General features: G+C 42.2%; 1 protein-coding gene across 2 annotated transcripts in view; it reads left to right on the top strand.

Moving 5' to 3' along the window:
• The window catches only part of PREPL (prolyl endopeptidase like), an 83511-nt gene that overhangs the window by 44550 nt on the left and 18410 nt on the right, over positions 1-20551 (top strand). For both annotated transcript variants that reach the window (XM_044290161.1, XM_044290160.1), the window contains 6 exons: positions 1075-1203; positions 2526-2592; positions 12203-12406; positions 12595-12718; positions 14413-14629; positions 16700-16885. In XM_044290161.1, coding sequence (XP_044146096.1) covers positions 1075-1203; positions 2526-2592; positions 12203-12406; positions 12595-12718; positions 14413-14629; positions 16700-16885 — 927 coding nt within the window. The remainder of the gene's footprint in view (positions 1-1074; positions 1204-2525; positions 2593-12202; positions 12407-12594; positions 12719-14412; positions 14630-16699; positions 16886-20551) is intronic.

The raw sequence follows: 20551 nt of genomic DNA on the forward strand, positions 1-20551 counted from the left end.
GGCAGCGTTCTCGTGTCTGTCCCCCTTTTTGGTTTTTCACCAGGACAAGGTTGTCCTGCGCCCCCAATTCCCTCTTTTCTTCCCAAGGTGGTTTCTCCCTTCCACATTAATGAGGAGATTTGTCCTACCTTTGTTCTGTCCCAACCCCTCTCATCCCAGAGAGTGGTCTCTCCACCATCTGGATGTGGTTCGGGCGCTTCGGCTGTATCTCCAGTTAATGGAGTCCTTCCAGCGAACTAACTCCCTCTTTGTCATCCCTGAGGGCTCACGTAAGGGTTTACAAGATTCCAAGGCTACCATCTCCCGCTGGATCAGGTCGGCTGTCAAGGAAGCCTATGTGGGGAAGGGTCGCGGGCCCCCCTTCCGGTTGACTGCTCACTCCACTAGGGCGGTCGGGGCATCATGGGCAGTCCGGGATCTAGCCTCTGCTTCCCAGGTCTGCAAGGCCTCCACCTGGGCCTCAGTTCACACCTTCTCCAGATTCTACCATATTCATTCCTTGGCCTCTGCTGATGCCAGTTTGGGTAGGTTCTTCACATGGCTGTTTCTTTCCACCCTTGGGGACTGCTTTGGGAAGTCCCATGGTGCTGTGTCCCCCAATGCCATTCACGAGAAAACTGGATTTTTGTACTTACCGTAAAATCCTTTTCTAGTTGGATGCATTGGAGGACACAGATCCCACCCTTGTTGTTGTTTTTTTCTTCGTTCAGGTTTTCCAGATTTCCCGCGGCCCTTTTGATAATGGTGTTCTGTCTGGTTTAGGACATGTTGGCCGTCACCATTCGTCTGGTTTTTTTGATGCTCCTACTGCTTTCGGACCAACTGGTTAGTTTAGTGTCTGTGCAGAGGGTATAGCCCAACACTTTTTCTTTCTAAGTTCAGCCTCCTAGTGGCAGCTGGGCATATACCCATGGTGCTGTGTCCCCCAATGCATCCAACGAGAAAAGGATTTTACGGTAAGCACAAAAATCTATTTATTTATTAGCAAAATCGTCCAGCCCTACTTGTTAATGCTGTTCTGTAAAACATAATTGTCACTGTAATTATACTGTTTTATTTTTTTAAACGACAAAGGCCTTGTTAGATTGTGAACGGAAACGCTGGGAGGCAGCCTGTGTGACGTACCAAGATCTGACTGAAGTTCTGATGAAACGGCTTAAGGAGATGCATCAGAAGTATCCGATAAGAGCAGAACGCAACATGGTGAGTAGGGAGATTGAGAGGAAATTTATCAAAACTAGTGTAAAGGAAAACTGGCTTAGTTGCACCTGGCAACTAATCAGATTCCACCATTCATTTTCCAAAGGATCTGTCCAAAATGAAAGGAGGAATCTGATTGGTTGCCAGGGGCAACTAAGTTAATTGTCCTTTACACCAGTTTTGATCTCCTCAATGTTTTGCATTTTTCTATGTGGGGCAAAGTTAGTGTATTCTCTCCCCACATATATACAGTATATACTCAGCTCTGGCTGTTTGTAATATAAAACAGCCCAGGCAGGAGAAGGGAGTGTGACAGCCTCCTCCTCTTCATCCTCCTCACCCCCTCCCTTCTCTGTCTAACTGCATGTAAAGTGCCATGCCTGTCGTCCCCCACATATGCCCCTGATTACCATTAGTCAGTTTTAGGATCGCTATTTGTATTTTGGAGATTTATTGCTAGGTAATGGGTTGCTTTCCACTCTTAGACACTAGTAGCAGTGTCAAATTAAAGTTTGAGAGGGCCCCTGAGCAAAATGTCTGAAGGGGCCCACTATAGTTTTAATTTTTAGTACAGGAAAAATAATAGCTCATAAATAGCTCACTATTGTTTTGCCATCAGAATCCCAAAACTAATGCAGACCCTAAAATGTATTCCGACCCCAGCAGCCCGCACTGACGTGCACAGACTGAGAAGATCTGGTAGAACCGCCCTTAACCTCTGGGGGGGTAGACTTTGACAGAGAGTGGATGAGGGTGGACATACTCTCATCATAATGACTACATTCCCTCCCCGGCTGTCCACTACTTTCTGAAGTCTGCGCAGCTTCGTTTGCACTGTGTACTCTGTCTCCAGCGTATGCGCAGTATAAACAAGGGCTGAAATCCGTTTGCATTCAGAGATGATAATGCTGACCAATTTTGAAGAGTGCAGTAAATTTATGGACTGTTGCTAATCGCGATCCCACCCATGCACCTAGACATCTTATACCGACAGCACCCACCACTCATACTCAGGGCACATTCACGTGTCATGTTTAGTGGTCTGCAAAACACTGATGCATTACACAAATTACGGAACTGACGGCTCATTATAGAAATGCCTATTCTTGTCCGTGATTGCGGACAAGAATGGGACATGCTCTTTCTGTCTTGCGGGGCCGCGAAAGAGAACAACGAAATGAATGGATCCGCACCTGTTCTGCAAAATTGGTCGTCTGAAAGAGGCCTTACTGTGAATTTTAACCCCCCTCCTCTAATTGCTCCCTAGCAATAGCTTAATTCATTCTGCTGTATATTCATGGATATGTGAATTTCTTAACTTGCAGATTAAACATGGAGATTACACATATTTTGATGAGGACTCCTACATCTATCGCTTTCAGGAAAGCATTGGTAATATAACGTGGTGATCTAATTTTTTTGTATTCTTATGTTGCGGTTACATTTTTGCGTAATAAACCTAAAAGTTGATATGTGACCCTGCTAGGAATTGTGCAGCCGACGGTTCTGCTGAACAGAGCTTGGGTCACCAATGGGGATCAGTTCACTGGAACCATAGGGGGCACAGATCTTGTGCTCATAATATGAACCATAAAGAAGCAGAAGGCTCCGTGCTATGCCATCCCTCGTCCCCATGCAGGGCAGCGGTGTGTCGCCGGCAGATCGCTATTACACAGAGCTCTCTGCCGTCGGCACCATTTTGATTCTTAAGCATGCTTAAAAATCCCAATTGCCCTATGAACATGCGTTTCAGAGTGTTCATCTGGCATTTGGAGGCAGTATTAGACTGCCAAATGATCGCTAACGAACGTTCATAGGAACGCTTGTTTGCAATCATATGCCAGAAAATCTGCTCGTCTAATACACCCTAAGGCTGGGTTCACACCTGAGCGTTGCGCAAACGCGCGTTTTACGCGTGTTTTTGTCGCGCATTTTCATGCACGTTTTTTGTAATAGTAAACGCGCGTTTGACGCGCGTTTGTGTGATTGACTACAGTGTCCTATGGCCACAAACGCGCGTCAAAACGCCCCAAAGTCGCTCATGTACTTTTTTGAGCGTCGGGCGTTTTACAGGTGTGAACCACTTTTTTGAGCGTCGGGCGTTTTACAGGTGTGAACCATTCCCATAGGGAATCATTGGTTTCTCCTTGTTGAGCGTTTTACAGCGCGTAGGAACGCGCTGTAAAACGCTCAGGTGTGAACCCAGCCTTAAGTCCGGGAAAACCCTTTTTAAAGTACAGACCTCTAAACCTGACTTTACTGCCAGTCCATAATATTCTAAGCCTAGCTTTGTTGATTTGAAAGACCCAGTACTCCACTGATGTGCCTGTAACGTGTCGTCTTTGTGTGAATTTTCCTTTTAACAAATCAACCGTAATGATGCTGAAAGAGTTACTGTTTTTGCAGTACAAGGAAATACCCATCTATAGTATGCCATAAGGGTGCGATCAGACACCCCACCAATAATACAATTGATTCAGTGTGAAGTAAAATCCAATTTATTGAATAAAAATTTAAAACATTTTCACCTTTAAGACTCCTGGACCAATGCGTTTCCACTTGTGGTGTAAGACCGCCATGCAGTAGAAACGCATTGATCCTGGAGTCTTACAGGTGAAAATGTTTTAATATTTCTTCAATAAATTGGATTTTATGTCACAGTGCATTAATTCTAATATTCCCTGTTCCAAGTATCTGAGCAGAAATAGGATTCCATGCATGGCACCTTTAACCCCTTAAGGACTCAGCCCTATTTCACCTTAAGGACTTGGCCATTTTTTGCAAATCTGACCAGTGTCACTTTATGTGGTGATAACTTTAAAACGCTTTGACTTATCTAGGCCATTCTGAGATTGGTTGTTTGTTTTTTTTTCTCCACATATTGTACTTCATGACACTGGTAAAATGAAGTAAAAAAAAAAGTTCATTTTTATTTATAAAAAAAATACCTAATTTACCCAAATTTTTCAAAAAATTGCAAATTTCCAAGTTTCAATTTCTCTACTTCTATAATGCATAGTAATACCTCCAAAAATAGTTATTACTTTACATTCCCACTTCATGTTTGGATCATTTTGGGAATGATATTTTATTGGGTATGTTACAAGGCTTAGAAGTTTAGAAGCAAATCCTGCAATTTTTCAGAAATTTTCAAAAACCCAATTTTTAGGGACCAGTTCAAGTCTGAAGTCACTTTGCGAGGCTTACATAATAGAAACCACCCAAAAATGACCCCCTTCTATAAACTACACCCCTCAAGGTATTCAAAACTGATTTTTACAAACGTCGTTAACCCTTTAGGTGTTCCACAAGAATTAATTAAAAATAGATACAATTTCAAAATTTCACTTTTTTGGCAAATTTTCCATTTTAATAATTTTTTTCCAAGTTACAAAGCAAGGGTTAACAGCTAAACCAAACTCAATATTTATGGCCCTGATTCTGTAGTTTACAGAAGTACCCCATATGTGGTCGTAAACTACTGTAGGGGCACACGGCAGGGCGCAGAACGAAAGGAATGCCATACGATTTTTGGAAGGCAGATTTTGCTGGACTGGTTTTTTTGACACCATGTCCCATTTGAAGCACCCCTAGAGTAGAAACTGCAAAAAAGTGGCCCTATTTTAGAAACTACGGGATAGGGTGGCAGTATTGTTGGTACTAGTTTAGGGTACATATGATTTTTGGTTGCTCTATATTACACTTTTTGTGAGGCAAGATAACAAGAAATAGCTGTTTTTTGCACAGTTTTTATTTTTTGTTATCTACGACATTCATCTGACAGGTTAGATCATGTGGTATTTTTATAGACCAGGTTGTCACACAAAGTTTTACACAATGATTTCTTTTTTGAAGCAAAAAAATCATGTTTTAGTGTTTCCATAGTCTGAGAGCCATAATTTTTTCAGTTTTGCGGGATGAGATGACTGTTTTATTGGCACTATTTTGGGGTGCGTGTGACTTTTTGATCGCTTGCTATTACACTTTTTGTGATGTAAGGTGACAAAAAATTGTTTGTTTATTTAGCACAGTTTTTTTATTTTTTACGGTGTTCATCTGAGGGGTTAGGTCATGTGATATGTTTATAGAGCCGGTCGATACGGACGCGGCGATACCTAATATGTATACTTATTTATTTTCCCCCTATTTTTTACCAATTTATTTTTTTACTTTATTTGGGGAAAATTAAGTTTTTGTGTATTTTTACTTGAAACTTTTAATTATTTTTGGGGACAACTTTATTTTTTCAACTTTTTGTTTTCACTTTATTTTTTGTCCCACTTTGGGACTTGAACTTTTGGGGGTCTAATCCTTTACAATGCATTCCAATACTTCTGTATTGGAATGCATTGGCTGTATGAGTAATACTGTGTGTATTACTCATACAGCTTCCGGCCTGTGAGATCCAGGGGGCTGGATCTCACAGGCTCTTCACCGGAAGGCAGCGCGATGCCTCAGTAAGGCATCGCGCTGCCTTCCATGCCATCGGGTCCCCCCACGGGGACCCGATGGCACTGCCGCACCAGATAAAAGCCGCAAACCGCAGGTCTGAATTAACCTGCGGTTTGCGGTGATCGCTGACACGGGGGGGTGGGGGGGGTCACGGGACACCCCCGCGCATTTAGCCAAGGTGCCTGCTCAATGATTTGAGCAGGCACCGGGTTCCAATCACCGCCCGCCGGGAACTATACATGACGTACCGGTACGTCATGGGTCCCTAAGGGGTTAATGGGCATGTGTCAGCAGTTTTGTACCTATGACACTGGCTGACCTGTTACATGTTTGCTTGGCAGCTGAAGACATCCGTGTTGGTCCCATGTTCATATGTGTCCACATTGCTGAGAAAAATGATGTTTTAATATATGCAAATGAGCCTCTAGGAGCAACGGGGGCGTTACCTTACCATTACACAAAGAGGCTCTGCTTTCCCTGCAGCTGCCACACCCTCTGACAGGACCTGGCAGTGTAAATGTGATCATGCCTGGCCCTGACTTCTCCTAAAATTAAAGTGCAGAGGGTGCAGCAGTTGCACACAGAGTCTTTAGGAGTAAAGGCAACGCCCCAATTGCTCCTAGAGGCTCTTTTTTATATATATAAACTTCTTTTTTCTCAGCAATGCAGACACATATGAACATGGGATCAACACAGATGTCTTCAGCTGCCAAGTGCACATGTAACAGGTCAGCCAGTGTTATAGGTACAAAACTGCTGACAGATGCCCTTTAACACCTTCAGGACCTAGGACGAGTATACTCTTCCTGGAGCAAGGGTACTTAGCGCACCAGGACGAGTATACTCGTCCTGGCATTAAACTGTCACCATGGTCAATGCCGAGGGGGGTCCTGTGACCCCCCGTATCGGCGATCGATGCAAACGCGTTTCGGGACACTATTGGTCCCTTCCTCAGTGGTCAAGTTGTCCACTGAGGAAGGGACCAATAGTGTCCCGAAACGCGTCTGGTCTGAGGAACGAGTGAGGACTAAAAGGATATCCACCATTTGGAATGAAAAATCATCGGAGAAGAACATATCTGTCCCGGCGATAATCATTCAAATATCCCGCAGCAAAAGAGATTGGCCAATCAGGAACTCAGACACCGTGTGACGTTGACAAGCATCATCATCACGTGCTACATCACATGGTAAGGCGAGCGATCACGTGGGACGCCACGCAGGTCCTTGCTCGAAGGAGTACATCGCAACGGATGAAGAGGGGTAAAGTAAACTCTCCCAATTATCAATTATTTCTCCTCATATGAATACAATTGTTTTACCAAACAGGACGGTTATATGAAAGAGCTATATCAGGCCAACCATTTAATAGATTTTATCTATATATACTATTGGTAAGACACTTGCTCTCCCACTAAGGAGCGGACATTCTATTACCGGGACATCCGACAAATAGAAGATCAACCGCTGCAGCTTTGAGATCAGCAAATGTTTGACATTGTTTTTATTATTACCCACCTTATTTGAAATCCAATATTATAATCAACACTGATTTTCCGTTTTTACTTTGCACAATAATATTAAGTGTATGCGCACCAATTGAAACCTTTTTTCTTGAATACAACCTTTTTTCTTGAATACAATTTTTTTCACGTGTATATATATACTTTTGCACGCCTTACACGTGATTGAATTTATACTGGACTGTCTTCTATTTATAACGTCACCGTATACGTACTGAAGACTATCAATACTCCGCGAAAAACGTTCCAACCGACTGATTTCTTACGACCTTGAGTTCCAGGATCAACTGAATAGATTATCTCAACACTTTGAATCCATTTTATTTACTTTCTTTTTATAATTCCAATTTTATGCTATTTTTAATACAGCATATTTAAATATTTAAATATATAATCAATTATATACAACTACGTAAATCGATTCATCCAATTAAAATCAATAAATATAGTCCATTAAACCAAATGTGAGTGTGCCATCACAACATTCTTTTCCTACATATTAGGTATCGCCGCGTCCGTAACGACCTGATCTATAAAACGGTCATGTTACTTTCCCCGCACGGAGAACGCCATAAAAATATAAAAATAAAAACTATCAGGAAATAGAAATTTTGCCCACTTTACTTCCCAAAAAAGGTAATAAAAGTGATCAAAAGAGTCGCATGTACGCCGAAATAGTACCAATCAAACTGTCACCTCATCCCGCAAAAATGAGCCCCCACATGAGACAATGGCCCAAAAAATAAAAAAAAACTATGGGGACACTATAACATGATTTTATTAATTTTTTTCAAAAATGATATTATTGTGTAAAACTTACATAAATAAAAAAAAGTATACATATTGGGTATTGCCGCGTCCGTATTGACCAGCTCTATAATAATATCACACGAGCTAACCCCTCAGATGAACACCGTAAAAAATAAAAACTGTGCTAAATAAACACTTTTTTTTGTCACCTTACATCACAAAAAGTGTAATAGCAAGTGATCAAAAAGTCATATGCACCCCAAAATGGCGCCAATCAAACCGTCATCTCCTCCCGCAAAAATCATACCCTACCCAAGATAATCGCCCAAAAACTGAAAAAACTATGGCTCTTAGACTATGGAAACACTAAAGCATGATTTTTTTATTTTGTTTCAAAAATGAAATCTTTTGTGTAAAACTTACATAAAAAAAAAAAAGTATACATATTACGGTAGGTATCGCCGCGTCCGTATCGACCGGCTCTATAAAAATATCACATGACCTAACCCCTCAGGTGAACATCGTATAAAAATTAAAATAAAAAACGGTGTAAAAAAAAAGCCATTTTTTGTCATCTTATGTCACAAAAAGTGTAATAGCAAGCGATCAAAAAGTTTATATGCACCCCAAAATAATGCCAATAAAACCGTCATCTCATCCCACAAAAAATGAGACCCTACTTTAGATAATCGCCCAAAAACTGAAAAAAATATGGCTCTCAGACTATGGAGACACTAAAACATAATCGACCGATATTGATTTTTTAGGGCCGATACCGATAATTTGTGAACTTTCAGGCCGATAGCCGATAATTTATACCGATATTCTGGGAATTTTCATTTTTGAAAAAAAAATTAAAATTCCCACAAATCTGCTGAAAATTTATGTTTATTGTTAATGTGTATTTTATTTTTTTTGTAAATCTTTCTTTTTCATTTATATTTAATATTTTGGTGTTTTTATTTTTATTACTTTTTTTTTTTTTTTTTAACTAACTTTTAGCCCCCTTAGGGACTAGAACCCTTGTCCTATTCACCCTGATAGAGCTCTATCAGGGTGAATAGGAGCTCACAGTGTCCCTGCTGCTGTGTGCTTTGTGCACACAGCAGCATGGAGCTTATCATGGCAGCCAGGGCTTCAATAGCGTCCTGGCTGCCATGGTAACCGATCGGAGCCCCAGCATTACACTGCTGGGGCTCCGATCGGAGGAGCAGGGGAGAGGGAATCCTGTGGGGGGCGCACTGCGACTGGGGTGGGGGGGGAGGGGGGGCGCACCACTGTTTAATACTGGGGGGGAGGGGGGAGGGGGGGGGCGCACTGCGCCACCAATGCCTAATATTGGGGGGGGAGGGGGGGCGCACCTGCGCCACCAATGTCTGATACTGGGGGGCTTGGGGGGGCGCACTGCGCCACCAATGAAGCTTAATCTCACATTTATTCATATACAGGAGGCGGGAGCTGCAGGATCACATAGCCGGCTCCCGACCTCTATGAGCTGTAGCTGCGATCTGCGGCACCTGAGGAGTTAACTACCGCAGATCGCAGCTACAGCTCATAGAGGCCGGGAGCCGGCTATGTGATTCTGCAGCTCCCGCCTCCTGTATATGAATTAATGTAAGATTAAGCTTCATTGGTGGCGCAGTGGCCATAGCTCCTCCCCTCCTCTTGTCCCCTGTCCTCCCATTGGCTGGAGCGGCAGCAGCAGCACAGGGGGAGGAGACACTGCTCCTTCTCCCCTGTGCTGCTGCTGAGGGAACACGGAGAGCGCTGTCAGCAGCGCGATCTGTGTTCCCAGGACGTTATCGGAATATCGGCAAAATAAATGCCGATACCGATAACGTTCAAAATCCTGAATATCGGCCGATAATATCGGTAAATCCGATAATCGGTCGATCCCTACTAATATGTATACAATTTTTTTTATTTATGTATCGCCGCGTCCGTGACAACCTGCTCTATAAAAATACCACATGATCTAACCTGTCAGATGAATGTTGTAAATAACAAAAAAAAAACGGTGCCAAAAAAGCTATTTCTTGTTACCTTGCCTCACAAAAAGTGTAATATAGAGCAACCAAAAATCATATGTACCCTAAACTAGTACCAACAAAACTTCCACCCTATCCCGTAGTTTCTAAAATGGGGTCACTTTTCTGGAGTTTGGCTGTTAACCCTTGCTTTGTAACTGGAAAAAAAATAGTAAAATGGAAAATTTGACCAAAAATAGAATTTCTGAAATGTCATCTCTATTTGCCAATAACTCTTGTGGAACACCTAAAGGGTTAACGACGTTTGTAAAATCAGTTTTGAATACCTTGAGGGGTGTAGTTTCTTAGATGGAGTCACTTTTATGGAGTTTCTACTCTAGTGGTGCATCAGGGGGGCTTCAAATGGGACATGGTGTCCAAAAAAAACTGTCTTGCAAAATCTGCCTTTCCAAAACCGTATGGAATTCCTTTCCTTCTCTGTCCTACCGTGCGCCCGTACAGTGGTTTACGGCCACAAATGGGGTGTTTCTGTAAACTACAGAATCGGGGCCATAAATGATGAGTTTTGTTTGGCTGTTAACCCTTGGTTTGTAACTGGAAAAAAAAATTGTAAAATGGAAAATTTGCCAAAAAAGTGACATTTTGAAATTGTATCTGTATTTTCCATTAATTCGTGTGGAACACCTAAAGGGTTAACAAAGTCTGTAAAATCAGTTTTGAATACCTTGATGGGTGTAGTTTATAGAATGGTGTCATTTTTGGGTGGTTTCTATTATATAAGCCTCACAAAGTGACTTCAGACAATTTCAAGATTTGCTTCCAAACTTCTAAGCCTTGTAACATCCCCAAAATATAAAATATCATTCCCAAAATGATGTAAACATGAAGTAGACATATGGGGAATGTAAAGTAATAAATATGTTTGTAGGTATTACTATGTATTATAGAAGATGAGAAATTGAAACTTGGAAATTTGCAATTTTTGACAAATTTTTGGTAAATTTTGTATTTTTTTTTTTTTATAAATAATTTTTTATTTTTTTATTTTTTACTTAATTTTACTAGTGTCATGAAGTACAATATGTGCCGAAAAAACAATCTCAGAATGGCCTGGATAAGTTAAAGCGTTTTTAAGTTATCACCACATAAAGTGATACTGGTCAGATTTGCAAAAAATGGCCTGGTCCTTAAGGTGAAAATGAGCCGGGTCCTTAAGGTGTTAAGAGACATTGGTGAGCTGGCATTTCCTCTTAGCCTTGCATTTACCCCACCAATATGCAGGATTTGTGCGAGAGTGACTGTGCCTGACGCCTCAGCATGCATGCACGTGTCTGTTTCTGGTAGTGCAGCTCAGCATTGTTCAAATCTCTATCATGAAGAGCATACTTAGATATTGAAGGCTATGGTCATCTCTGCGCTCTTCCTCCTTTTTTTATTATTTTTTTTTTTTATTGTTCATTTGCTTCCTAAATGTAAAATCTAAGTAAATTTCTAAACAGCCCTCATTAACTAACTGGTACTTTCACTTTGTGCCGGCCATCTAACATAATACCCTTGTCTCTAAACTACTGAGAGGTCATCAACGCTTATTTAAGCCACATTCTTATCAGTAAGATAAGGATTGAGCTTTGAGTGTTTGTCAGAAAGCAGAGATAAGGAGCCCATCACCTCCTCAACTGACGGAGAAGAGAGAAAATCCACAGGCTGCTACTACAGCATCTCAACTCTGTACATGAAAAATGACCCCATATTTTTAATAAAGATCAATTGAAAAAATAATTTTTAGCTCAAAATTAGTACAATGAAATAATAATTTAAAAAAATTGCCCCCAAAGGTGTACATGGCCTTCAAAGGAGTTTTCTAGCCTTTTGGACAGTTTTTTTTTTTTTTTTTTTGTAATTGTTGCCCATAGCACGTTATACCTATTGGGAAAAAAAATCCTACTCCCCTGCTCTCTGCCTCCGGTCAGTGATCTTCTGGGCTCCGGCCTGTAAAGTTCTGGACGGATAGGATCATGTGCGCCTCTGCAGCTAATGACTGGCCTCAACGTCACATCACTGATCAGTCACATGCCACTTGGGGACACGTGACAGTGGAGGCCAGTCATTGGGTGTAGCACATGACTCTGTCCGGAAGTTTACATTGCCGGACGGAGCAATGGGGGGAAAAAAGGGAGTTTGGATTTTTTATTTTTTTTGCTAGGTACATTGCTCTGCTGGAGAAAGCTAAAGCGTGCTGTTAGCTGGGCACATTTGAGATTAAGAAGTCTGTTTAATGAATTCCTTACAGGAGAAGATAGCATAGAGACTCTCTTCAGCCCTGAGGATGCTGGGTTACACGAATACGTAATTCAGCGCATCCGGATTTCTCCTGCACAGACTTATTTGGCTGTTACTCTGAAAAGCTTGGATCGGGAAGAGGCCACCTGTATAGTGGTGAGGGTGGAGGGACAGCCGCAAGTAGTATGCAGTATACCAAATGTCTTTAGTTGTGGTAAGTGAGACCGCCGTTTCAATGGAGCATGTGTCAATCCCTTATAATATCTATGCCAGCGTTGCACCATTATTAAAATCAGTTTTTTATATTGTATGAATAAATCAGCAAACCTAGTGGTAGCTTCCACTGTGTGCTGACAGATGACGCTTGACTATTGAGGTCTGATTGCTTGGTCTTCTCTGCAGAGTGGGTTACAGATAACGTCCTATTTCACACGAGGCAGGATAATCTCCAGTGCCGTTCTGTGTATGCAGCAGAATTCAGTGGAGAAAGTACCACCAGACTGGTTTATCACGAGAAGGATCCCAGGTAACTTCAGGTGAACCTTCCTCCTCCACTTTTGCCATATTGATGACCTCTCCTCGGGAGAGGTCATCAATATCCGACCTGACTCCCGTGCCGGGAGTCAGGTCGGATCGGCAGGGGTGCCCCCTGCCGATCAGCTGTTTTTAAAAGGGTATTCCCATCTGAGACAATGGGGCATATCGCTAGGGTATGCCCCCATTGTCTGATAGGTGCAAGCCCCACCGCTGGGACCAGCACCTATATCGAGAACAGAGCGGGAAAGTGGTGGCTGGAGAAGCACACTCCCACTCATTTCTATGGGGCTGACGGAAATAGCCTAGCCAGTGCTCTGCTATATTCTGCAGCCCTATAGAAATTATTGGAGGGCAGCCGTGCGTGCGTGGTGAGCCCTACTTCACTTTCCTAGCGATATGCCCCCATTGTCTGATTTGGGAACACCCCTTTAAGCGAAGGCAGCACTCGTGCGAGCGCTTTGTTTTCGTCTCTGTTTACCTGCTCGTCGTCGACATTCCATCGGTGAGCAGTGTAATTACATCTCCTCCATTTTCTCCTATTCAAGTGTGACTTTTTTCAACTTTGTACAGTTCTGTGCAAAATACTTAGGCAGCTATGGGGAAAATGCAGCAAAGTCAGAATGCTTTCAAAAATAGAGGCGCTAATAGTTTACTTTTATCGATTAGCAAAATGCAAAGTGAATGAACAAAAGGGAAAGCTAAATCCAATCAATATTTGCTGTGGCCCTTTGCCTTCAGAACATCTTCAGTTCTTCTAGGGACACTTGCACAGTTTTTGAAGGAACTCGCCACAGATCTTCTGTGGATATAGGCTTGCTCAAATCCTTCTGTCTCTCCATGTAATCCCAGCCAGACTGGATGATGCTGAGATCAGAGAGCTGTGGGGGCTATATCATCACTTCCAGGACTCCTTGCTCTTCTTTACGCTGAAGATAGTTCTTAATGATATTGGTGGTATGTTTGAGGTCGTTGTCCTGCTGCAGAATAAATGTAAACTTCTTTTTTTTTTTTTATGCATTCTTAGGGCTATGTTGCACTTGCTGAGGATCGGACAGATGATCGCTAGCAAGCTTTCGTAGTAACGCTTGTTAGTGATGATCTGCCGGTGTAAATGTGCTGCAGACTCACTGATGAACAAGCGAAACGCTCGTTCATTGGGTAATCGCATCTTTCATGCGCTCACAAAAACCATGGTTTGCTGGCAGCTGATTGTGACATCTTATCATGCTCTGCTGCCGGCAAATAATGATTCTGTATGGGGAAGAGTGATGGTATTAGTGATCACTCCTCCCCATACTGTGGAGGAGATCACTGCATGTAAATACATAGGTCTCCTTCACCGATGAGCAGACAGTTGTTGGGAAGGAATGATTCCTTCCCGACAATCTGCTAAATCTAGCAGTGTAATACATCCCTTACTTTGCAGCATATTTCCACACCTGCCTAAAAGTTGTGCACAGTACTGTAGATTAGGATATTGCAATCAGCATTTCCCTCTCACTTTTATGAGACCATTCATCTTTTTTAGGAGGCAGCAGTGTATAATAGGGTAGGAAAATCTTTTAGGTGAATCCATTTCCCCATCACTTCTCTCCCAGGCGCCATTTTATGAAACCAGTTAGAGGGATTGTCCAGTCTGTTATTGTCAAGACCAATGCAAATTTCTTTATATGTATTTTTCAGGTTTTTCGTAGACCTTTATATGACCAGAGACCACCGCTTTCTCACCATCAACAGTAACAGTAAGACGTCTGCTGAGGTCTGGCTTGTTGACTGTAGTGCCCCTTACTTGCCTCCTGCCCTGGTGCAGAACCGGCTGCCTGGTGTCCTTTATCATGTGGAGCACAGAAATGGCTGCCTCTATATTCTGACAACGTACGGAGAGCCTGCAGAGTACAAGGTGAGTTCTGTCTGCAAAATGGATGTACTGAATACAAAAAGTAATTCAGAAAGACTCTGTGCAGGTTACACTGGAGACATATGAAACTCTGGACTATATACTAGTATACTAGAGGTGTTCATGCTGGCAAGAAGAAAGGGGTTGGCTGGGATTAGGACAAAGGGTCTGCATTTTTCCCAACAAACCATGGGCTGTTCTGGGCATTACACTATTCAGGACAAGTGGCACAGTTTCTGGAAAAAGATTTGACATTTATCTTTTCTAATCCTGGACAATCCCTTTAACTCGTTTGCTTCCATGAACATTTTTACCATTTTAATAATTAAAACAAAAAGTGTGAATTATATTCTATTCTGTTATTCCAAAGTGATTTATAAAAAATTTAATATACTCCTATACCTATATACCGTATGATAGACACCAGGCAACTCGTTGAAAATTCCACCTAACACTTTACAATCATGGGCGCTTTCATGTCATTTTATTCTAACGGTTTGGTAAAAATGCATCAAAATTATTGCACGTTGTGGGGCTCCGGAGCAGATGGATGGTCACCGCACCTCTGCTAATAAATCTTCATTTTCATGGCAGTATCAGAATTGGACCCCTGCTGATTGGCAAAGGGTTGCCTTCTCCAATTAGTCAGGTTTTCTGCTTCATCAAATGGATGGATGTTGGAGTGTCAGGAGAGAAACATCAGAGAACAAACACCCTGCAACCATTGCTGGAAGAACACAAGCTGGTGGTGGCAGCGGTATGGTCTGAGGGATGTTTTCGTGGCATTCTGTTACCACTCTTTTATGTGGAAGGCACTCTCATACGTTTTGGTTATGAATCCATCCTTGAAGATCATGTACTCCCATACATGCCGATTGTCTTCCCTGGGGCAGCTGAGACTTGAACTCAGTTGGGCATCTATGGGACCACCTCGATCATCGTGTTCTCTCCCCCCCCCCCCCCCACACACAGGCCCCTCCAGCAGCTGTGGCATGCACTGCAGTCAGCATGGCTCCAGATACCGGTGACAACCTACCAGGACCTTATGGAGTCACTCCCAGCCCATCTAGCTGCTGTCCGTGCTGCACACAGCATTTACTCCCGATCTCCCAGCCCATCTAGCTGCTGTCCATGCTGCACACGGCATTTACTCCCGATCTCCCAGCCCATCTAGCTGCTGTCCGTGCTGCACACAGCATTTACTCCCGATCTCCCAGCCCATCTAGCTGCTGTCCATGCTGCACACGGCATTTACTCCCGATCTCCCAGCCCATCTAGCTGCTGTCCGTGCTGCACACAGCATTTACTCCCGATCTCCCAGCCCATCTAGCTGCTGTCCGTGCTGCACACGGCAGTTACTCCCGATCTCCCAGCCCATCTAGCTGCTGTCCGTGCTGCACACAGCAGTTACTCCCGATATTAGCTGGTGGTCAGAATAATGTGACTCGATGCATATTTTCACCAATTCACCAGAAGGGAAGAGACTAATAATCTCCATGATAAGGCACTGGGGGTGATTTAGATATGTAACTGACTCAAAAATACGCCAAATGCTTGTAAAAAATAAAATAAATGCTGCATGAATGTACCAAAAGGGTTAGTGAACTTACTTTATTGTACCATATGCTAGATTAAAGGGATTTCACTATAGAGATTGAGATCTATCTGCCGACTATACCTATAGGGGCACATTTATTAAGACCACAGTTTCAGACACCGGTCTTGCTAAACCCCTAAGCTGATAGTGGTTACGCCGAAGTTATGAAGAGACACCAGTCTCTTTGGCGCATCCTCCACCAGTTCTAAATGTAAGACTGCTTCCGAGCTGTCTTACATTTAGACCTTTTTCTACTCCTAAAACAGGTGTGGAAAATGGTAAAAGACGGGCCCGCCGTCCCCTCCCTCACCTGCTCCACACCCACTCGTTTAGACCTGGTGTAAGCGGGGAGAAGAACTAGCTGTTGTGCCGCAATCTTCACCTGAAATACGCCTAAAATAGGCGAATTTCGGCTTAATAAATGACCTCCATAGTGTCTATATACATAACCTGAGATTTCTTCATTTATGGTGCAGCTGATGATGGCCCCACTAAACAGTGATGTACAGCAGTGGAAGCCCATATACAGGGTTCCTGCAGAATCCCGACTGCTGGACATGGAGATGTTGGAGGATTATTGTGTTATGTTCATAAGACAGAGAAATGAGCTGCACATGGACGTCATCTCCCTCTCTAGAGAGACAGTAATTGGTTCTCTGAAGGTACGTGGTGTCTTTTCTCCCCAAACCATGCATTGTGTTTGTTCGCTTGATGTTGCATTTAGTAATGAGCGAATGGAAGTATCCGAAGTGGACCTCAAAGCAGAATTTCATTGTGCTCAATTTTCTCTAAAATGGCGGTAAAAATAACTGATCACTGGGTTGAGTGATACTAGGAACTCTCGTCCCCAAAGTCTTACATGTAAAAGAAGCTTGACTATCATTTTCTGTATTGTAATTTTTGCCTGGCTGTTTTGCTCAGTTTTTTTGCCTTTTCAAGTTCTGTCTAATGTTCCCTCTCCCTGCGTATTATATATTGCAAAGAAACGAGACACAAAGGCATAGAATATAATCAAATTGAGAATGTTTGACATGGTGCAGTCACAATTTTATTCTATTATTTTTTTTTTATTTTTTTTTATGTTGTGTTGAATTGTTATGTTTAGGAGAGCAGAAAGAATGGAAATTCTGGCCTCTCAGCAGCTCGCAGAGAATGAATACTGATTTCTATTTTTTTTTATCCTTCCTGCCTTGAGAATCCTACACATAATAGCTACAATCCACCAAGTGTACATGTGCCAAGAAAAGGGTTATTGTGCCGCTCAATGGTTTTTCTTCAGCTCTCCGATCCAAGGCACCACTTTCAAGTGACTAAATGCTAAAGAGCCAACCTGTAGCACGAGATCGCTAGCTGGAATCAAACTGGCTAGATTACAAGAGCAAGTCGGCCAAGGGCATATAATCAGTGACAGAGAGAGGGAAATAATAGGACTGAGTAGAATTACTTGCTGAATATAATGTTATTTAACTGAAATGGAGGAAGAAAAAAAATCCAAATTCACATTTTACCCCTAAAAGCGTTTCTTTACTCAAAATCATAGTCTGTGACAGTGCATTGGTATTCCGTGTATCCCTTGTCCTTTTTAAGACTGAGAATAAACCAGGTCAGTCTGAAACAAATGTCATCTGATCTTCTTTTGGGGCTACAGAAGAAGCAATGTTAGAGGCAACTCCACTTAAACGGTAAAATCCGTGCGTTTTTGTTCTGACTGTGGTTTCCTTTTTTTTTTTTTTTTTTTTTTTAGTGTAGTGTAATAAAACTCAAAGTCCTTGTATATAAAAAAAAAACTTAAGTTCACATATTTTAGCAAATATTTGTCTCTGAGCTGTCGGCTGTTAGCTGTTTTTTATGTACGGTATTTTTGAAAGCTGTTTTGCAAAACACGTGCTCCACTGCTCCTTTCACAGAGAGGACTTGAGGACCCCTGGTCTCGTGATCGGCAAGGGTCCCAGTGTTCAGACCCCCGAAGGTTTATAAATCGTTGTCAAGTTCATATATTCTAGCAAATATTAGTCTCAGAGTTGTCTGTTTTGGAGACTATTCTACATATTTAGCAGTTTTTTTAATGTATTTTTTATGTATTTTTGAAAGCTGTTTGCAGAACTCGTGTGCACCACCTCTCCATTCACACAGACCACTTGAGGACCCCTGGTCTCGTGATCAGAGAGGGTCCCAATGTTCAGACCCCCAATGGTTATACATTTTTCACCCATCCTCTGAATAGGTGATAAATGCTGTCGACTGCAAAACCATTTTAATTTGTCTGTCTTAAAGGGGTTGTTCTCCTGTTAGAACATATCCCTTAGGTAAGTGTCTGATTGGTGAGGGTCTGACCAGTTTGACCCCCACTGATCACAAGTGTGGTGATCAGGGTTTTCCTGTTTTAGTGGATTGGCAGATTGCATGCTGCCACTTCATTCGGCATAGGCATTTGTACTCCGTTGTCTCCACTAGTTCCATATTGTCGAATAGCATGTCTGCCCCTCCATTCAAACAGGGGGATACGTGTATATAACTTTTTATCTTAAACCTCCCCAAGGGCTTTACACAACTTGCACAGTAATAGCACTGGCTGAACAACTATGGCATTTGTTCGTCAGACCTGGGACCTAATTGTGGCTTGCTATGAAAGAATCTTAGTATCTTAATACACCTGTTACTCCCTGCCAGAAGAAGGGCTTAATTGGATGCCTGTTAGCATTACACTAACAGAATGCATAAGTAATGCAGTGTATTATAGAAAATGTGATCAAAAGATTGCATAGTCATGTACCGCAGTGGGAGTTATTATTTATAAAAATTAAAAAAACACGCACAAAAACTTTTTTTTCCCTTCAAAAATGCTTTATATAAAAAAAAAATAAGGAAAAAAAGCACAAATAGTTGGACCTGCTGAGCCTGTAATGACTTAAACTCTGATATTGTAATGGTGTTAAACTCAAGTGGTGAATAGTGGAGAAATGTTCAAAACGCAAAACTGTAGTTTTTGTTAATCCCGGTTCTCAAACGATGGTATAAAAGGTTAGCAAAATGTCATAAGTACCCCAAGATGGTAGAAATAAAAACATCATCTCTTTCAGGAAAACCGGACCTTGCACAGGTACCTCAATGTAAAAAAAAAAAATGGAAAAAAATCACAGAATCCTCAAGGCTAACGCATGCCATATCCTTAAACGGAATATGTCACCATAAAATGCTGTACAATCTGCACACAGCATGTTATATAGGAAGAGTAGCAGAGCAGATTGATATATAGGGGCACATTTATTAAGACCGGCGTTTTAGATGCCAGTCTTAATAAAGCCCTGCACTGGCGGTGGATCGCCAAAGTTATGTAGAGATGCAGGCCTTTACATACAGTGGGGCAAAAAAGTATTTAGTCAGCCACCAATTGTGCAAGTTCTCCCACTTAAAAAGATGAGAGAGGCCTGTAATTTTCATCATAGGTACACTTCAACTATGAGAGACAGAATGGGGGAAAAGAATACAGGAAATCACATTGTAGGATTTCTAATGAATTAATTGGTAAATTCCTCTGTAAAATAAGTATGTGGTCTCCTACAAACAAGCAAGATTTCTGGCTCTCACAGACCTGTAACTTCTTCTTTAAGATGCTCCTCTGTCCTCCACTCGTTACCTGTATTAATGGCACCTGTTTGAACTTGTTATCAGTATAAAAGACACCTGTCCACAACCTCAAACAGTCACACTCCAAACTCCACTATGGCCAAGACCAAAGATCTGTCAAAGGACACCAGAAACAAAATTGTAGTTCTGCACCAGGCTGTGAAGACTGAATCTGCAATAGGCAAGCAGCTTGGTGTGAAGAAATCAACTGTGGGAGCAAATATTAGAAAATGGAAGGCATAAAAGACCACTGATAATCTCCCTCGATCTGGAGCTCCACGCAAGATCTCACCCCGTGGGGTCAAAATGATCATAAGAACGGTGAGCAAAAATCCCAGAACCACACGGGGTGACCTAGTGAAGGACCTGCAGAGAGCTGGGAACAAAGTAACAAAGGCTACCATCAGTAATACACTACGCCGCCAGGGACTCAAATCCTGCAGTGTCAGACGTGTCCCCCTGCTTGAGCCAGTAGATGTCCGGGCCCGTCTGAAGTTTGCTAGAGAGCATTTGGATGATCCAGAAGAGGATAGGGAGAATGTCATATGGTCAGATGAAACAAAATTAGAACTTTTTGGTAAAAACTCATCTCGTCGTGTTTGGAGGAGACAGAATGCTGAGTTGCATCCAAAGAACACCATACCTACTGTAAAGCATGGGGGTGGAAACATCATGCTTTGGGGCTGTGTTTCTTTCTGCAA

Source organism: Bufo gargarizans, chromosome 4 (assembly GCF_014858855.1).
Source record: "Bufo gargarizans isolate SCDJY-AF-19 chromosome 4, ASM1485885v1, whole genome shotgun sequence".
Taxonomy (NCBI): Eukaryota; Metazoa; Chordata; class Amphibia; order Anura; family Bufonidae; genus Bufo; species Bufo gargarizans.